The 5,515-nt window shown below is 46.2% G+C and overlaps 1 protein-coding gene across 1 annotated transcript in view; it reads left to right on the top strand.

Annotated features, from left to right (window-relative positions):
• Nucleotides 1-5,515, top strand: part of SLC4A4 (solute carrier family 4 member 4) — a 307,465-nt gene that overhangs the window by 271,649 nt on the left and 30,301 nt on the right. Inside the window, exon 18 of the mRNA XM_006018773.3 lies at nt 595-756. Within this exon, the coding sequence (XP_006018835.1) occupies nt 595-756 (162 nt within the window). The remainder of the gene's footprint in view (nt 1-594; nt 757-5,515) is intronic.

The raw sequence follows: 5,515 nt of genomic DNA, 5'->3' as shown, positions 1-5,515 counted from the left end.
ATACTTGTTCTACTTACTGTCATTGGTAGTCCACATGTGGTCCCACTGGTTTTAGTGGAACTGAGTGAATATGTCCATGAATGTGAGAAAAAGTCTCCACAGCCTGGACCTATAGACTACTATAGTGTACAGTAGCTACTACCAGAGCTGACCCTAGGGGTGTGCAGGGCCTGGGGCATATCAGCCTGTGTGGTGGTGGGAAGGGGAGTGGGTGGAGTGTGAAGCCAGTGGCACATGACGGCTGTGCGGAGTGGTGGCACCTGCACCCTTGGCACGTACCAATGTCCACAGGGCCTGTACGGCACTGTTCATGGGGCCTGGGGCAGTTGCCCTGATTTGCCATCCCCCCACCAACGAGTGGATCTGGCTACTACTCACCATGAGCAAAGGTTGCAAGATATGACCCTTTATATCAGGTCTTCATTTTTCATTGATGTTTACAGGTGTCCAGGATTAAGCCCTCAGCAGTCTTCTATTAGCCAGTTTTGGCATGTTAGTGTTGAGCACTGTTGCTGTGTGAATGTGGTTCTGGGGGGATAAAATTATTAACATGTTGCTGCTCTGATTTATGTGTTTCTGTCTTTGCCCTCTCAGCCGACCAGTCCCAACAGAGGCTGGTTCATTCCACCATTTGGAGGAAATCCCTGGTGGGTTTACCTTGCAGCTGCCATCCCTGCTCTGCTGGTGACTATTCTTGTCTTCATGGACCAGCAAATAACAGCTGTCATTGTCAACAGGAAAGAACATAAACTTAAGGTTGGTGCCTTTTGTGATTGCATGACTGCAAAGAAGTGACAATCCTACCCTCTCTGAGAGAGAGATGGGGAGGGAGCCTGCCATAGGAATGGAGATTGTCACTGTGTCAGAAACTTATTATTTGGGTGTAATTACACATGGATTGTTTTCTAGAATTGCTGAAAGCAGTCACCAGTATGTATTTCTCAAGCACCATGTGAATTCTTAGTGAACCAAGGACATGGCCAGTGGGCCAAATCCAAATGTTCTTCCAGGTACTGTGCCATTTTGATTTCAGGAGGATTTCAGTCTTGAGTAAGGGGAATATAAATATAAGAAGCCAAGTCCTTTACCCTTAATAGTAGTTCCTGCAAAAAGAGTTAGCACTAGCACCAATCTGGTATATCTAACATTTGGCCATGTACTCTGCCTGCCCTAGAGATGGGGATAGTGTCAGGGCCAGGCATCTGGAGGCAGCACTCTATCCACTGCTTAGCTGGCAGGGATGGTCCTTCTGGAGCAGCTCACCTAAGTCAGCCCTTCTCTGTCAGGAGACATTTCCGCTTAGCCACTTTTGAATCCCTACCCAGCAGGAGATTGATGCCTCTTAAAATTGAACCCAGAGTTCCTGGCAGGGCCTGTACTACTAAAAATACAAACTCCTGATTAACTGCAAAAGGATCTCATGAATATAATTTAGAACTCATTTATTCCCAAAACTCTGATTTGTGGATGTTTGTCTAGGTGATGTCTTCTTGGTTTTCAGCATTGTCCATCATTACCCACAAGGAAATGCCAAAGAAGCCAGGCAGGGGAGGGGGCTTGTGAGAGCACAGTGCAAAGGAAAAAGATTTTCCTTCTGCATAGATGCCCTTCTCACCCTAGGTGAGGACAGGTATGTTGGACAGATCTTTTGCAACAGGTACATTCCTGTTACAAAGGTGTTCCTATCAAGCAGACTTTGGAGGGAGGGTGGCACATTGTTTTCCTTTCCTCTTAGATCATTTTCTTTGCCTAACCACTTGATGAGCCTCACTCTCTTAAGTGCAAGACAGAGGGGCAGGTGTGGAAGATTTCATCTTTTCTGTATGCACCTTCTGTCAAAGGAGGCACTGAATGGAGCAGTCCTTACTGCCAGCAGTGTTGCTCTTTGCTATTACTAAAGGTCCTTGGTAGATATTTCCTGTTGTGGAGAAACTATCCATTGGCAGAATTCAAGTTAATAAATGCTAGTAGTAATAATAATAACAATAAAAAGAGCCATCCTTTAAGAACTGAACTCCTTCCTGTCTATTTACCTTGACCCCACAGGCCCTACTTGGAGAAAGCCAGGAAGAAAGCTGGGCCAGTGGTTAAGACACTAGCCTAAAACCTGGAAGATTAAGGTTCAGTACTCTGCTGTGCCACAGACTTCTTTGGGTGGGTAACTTAGGCCCAGAGCCATGAAAAAGTATTTGGCAGCCCAACCTCCTTTGATTTCCCATGGGAATAGCAGTGAAGTGCCTAAATATAAGTGCAGATCTGGGTCTTGGCCTCTGTATCTCGATTCCTTATTTGTACAGTAGAAATTACAGTAGAAAAGCACTTCACAATCTTGCATGTATTTACCCTCACAGGAAAATACAGATGGTCTATCAAAGACTCAGGCTGTGGACCACTTGGCCTCTGGATATACCATAATGAGTTGAGTTTCTGGGTCATGTTGGGAGGGCAGTGATCTGAGAGGAGGATATTATGGCATTTTACAAATACCTACAATAGACAGTTGCTTGGCAGATTTCCTTGTAGTGAGAGACTTGTTCCACCCTGCTCTGATCTTGAATGTAGGTTTGGTTAATGGCATCTTCCCATCCAACCATTTAAATTGGAAGAGTATATAAATTAACTTGGCAGTTACTAGAATTCTGTGCGGAAAGATGAGGGACACATTTGCCTTCCAGACCTTATACTTGCTAAAAGTAATGGATGGAGTTGTGGAGGTGGGGATAGTTCATTCAAATCTATAGAAGTGAAACCTGAGACTTGAGAGGATGTTTTTTCTTGATGCATTGGATTACTGCATCTGATCCAGGATTTCTCGTGCCTTATCAAAATGCGCAAAGTTTCTTTAGATTTGTCAGGCCCCTGCTAACAACATGGTTATCACACAAGAAAATCATTGGTGATTATAGTGTTTGCAACAAGGTGAGTTTATGTACCTGTTACCCCATAGTGAACTTGCATGTGGGTATGTCTGCCTGATTAAGAATGTGGGCCTTGGAGACCTGTGATGATTTAGGAAACCCAGTCTTGACTGGTATGTCATAAGTAGACCACAGTTTAGCAGCTGAAAAGTTCTTGCTCTAGTGCAGAATGCAGGAGAATAAACTGTAGAGGCATTTTAGATACAGTAAGGAAAATAAGAGTCAAAATCCCCACTCGTGAATAGTGTTTTTACAATGCTGTGTGTTGCAGTGTTTTTAAAATAAACTTTCTATGCTGACCTTTAACTATTTCTTATGGCTCTGTAGGGTTTTTCCCAGCCCTGCAGGGTGAATTTTACCAAATAATATTGAGTTGCTGTAAAAAGGACTCTCCCTTCCTGCAGACAGGAGACATTTAAAAAGGTCTAAACTGTAGGAATAATGACTGATTCAGGACAAGGGTAATGCTGAGGTCACTGTTTAGGTGTTAACCTCATCTATAATACTGAGAGCCATTTAGCTAGGGGCTCTTGTGCCAGTTCTTATTTGAAGAAGAGGTGGTTGTTCGCATCCTTATGATAATGGTTGGAAATGTGTAACAACATATAGATTTAAGAGTAATCTCCTGTTGACCTAAAGGACCAAGTTAGAATAGTAGGGGTAAAGGAAAGATTTTAAAGAAAAAGTAGCTTTTGAAGGGATCTAAATGACAAAACATTGGCTCACTGACTGCTGGTCTGGCTTGATGCAGGCTTCTGGACTGTACCAGTCTTCATTTCTTTAGTGAGGTGAACATCCCTTCCTGCTCATCTTGTCCAGTTTTTTCACATAGTTATATCTTATATGCATCTTCCTGAAAGGGGCAGTTTTTCTTCTAACCTCAATTTGAAGTGTCTTATAAAATGAACACAGTTATAAAACTGAGTTGAGCAGAAAATATATGAGTGATTAATTGAAAGAGCTCCCAGATAGTCTTATGAGTGCAGGGGTTGTCAACAGGAGGTACGCATTAGGCCTGTGTGAAGCTTTGGTCCCTGATTCGATTTGGAGGTGATTCAGCCCAATTCGCTGGCTGAATCTCTGACTATGACTCGAATCAGGTGACCCTTTAATCTCTCTGAATCAAATCGGAACCCTCCAAATCGATTCGGGGAGATTCGGAAAGATTCGGCGATTCGTACATAGACACAGCTTTACATGTTTTTTCTGCATACCTCAAGGTACCAGGCGGCTCATGAATGCTGCAGTGCTGGGGCGCATGGAGTGTCCCACAGGAGTGTGGGGGGTCCCCAGCGCGCTCGGCAGCAAACCCAGAAGTGGACCAGAAGCACTTCTGGGCCCAGCGGGGAGCATGCAGGGGGACCCCCCTCATGCCTCCCCAGCTTAGTGACTGGTACCTCCTGGGTCTGGGGGGTACCCGGGGTCCCCCCACGGCCAATCATCAAGCTGGGGGGGTTCAGGGGGCCCCTCTGCTCGTTTCCTGGTGGACCTGGAAGTGGACCGGAAGAATCCATTTCTGGGCTTGCCACTGAGCATATGAGGGGCCCCCTGTGCTCCTGTGGAATCCTTCATCCACCCCACCATCACAGCGTTCACAAGCTGTGCCTGGTACCTAGAGGTATGTATAAAAAACATTTAAAGCTGTGTCTATGGCTGAATCGCTGATTCTCCGAGTCATTGTCCCTGATTCGGCAGAATCCGAATTGAATAGAGCCTGTTTCATACACCCCTAGTATTGCAGGCCCATTTCGCACACCCCAAATTGAATAGGGCCTGTTTTGCAGACCCCTGGAGGTACTTGGAAAGGGGCTAGGGGGTATGAGCAGGCGGGTGGGCAGGAATGGAGCGCTGCCACCCACCACCCTGCGCTGCTGCCTCCCAGGAGCAGGGCCAGGGGTGGGACAAGGGCAGTGGCTTCCCTCTGCAGGTGCAACCACCCGGCCAGCCAATGTGCGGGTGCGGGGGGAAGAGCTTGCGCACAGCAGCTGCCACTGCTGCCATCCACCACTTCGCACTGCCTCATGAAAGCCACCCCCGGTCTGCATCCAGCTACTGCCACCCCCGCCCCGTTCTGCCAGAAGTTTACCCAGAAGGGGTGCACTCCTTAAAAAAGGTTAAAAACCCCTGCATTAGAGTGTGTGTTCTTTCTTCACATGCAGCTAGGTGACTTGAGCCAATTATGAATTGAGAGTGTCTCTTCTCACCAGTCTGGGGCTTGTGCTGCTGTACAGACCAAATTATCTTATCTCCATCAGGAGCAAGCTTGGGGAAGGCAGTAGATAACTTGCCAAGAAGTATAACCCTAGGGTAATGTTCATATCACCTCTTCCCTATTGGTTGGCTGCCAGTAGGGTAGCTACAAGACTGGCCACCCCAGACTCTTTGGCTCCATGTAAATTTTTATCCTTTAGCTGGAGTTTGCTACTTAAATGATAAAAACCAGCAATGTGGTGGTTTCTCTTGGAAGCCACTGCCACCAGATTGAAGAAAAGTCTAGGTTATATTTTTCCCTTAGAGATGCACCTTTACTTTGGACAAGGCTGAAACAGCCCTGCTGGAGAAACTGCCCCAGGGCTCTCTAAAGTATTTCGGAAGAG

The sequence above is a fragment of the Alligator sinensis genome, unplaced genomic scaffold (genome assembly GCF_000455745.1).
Source record: "Alligator sinensis unplaced genomic scaffold, ASM45574v1 scaffold222_1, whole genome shotgun sequence".
In the NCBI taxonomy this organism is placed as follows: Eukaryota; Metazoa; Chordata; order Crocodylia; family Alligatoridae; genus Alligator; species Alligator sinensis.
The sequence above is the reverse complement of the archived record's forward strand: the minus strand, read 5'-3'. Positions and strand labels throughout refer to the sequence as shown.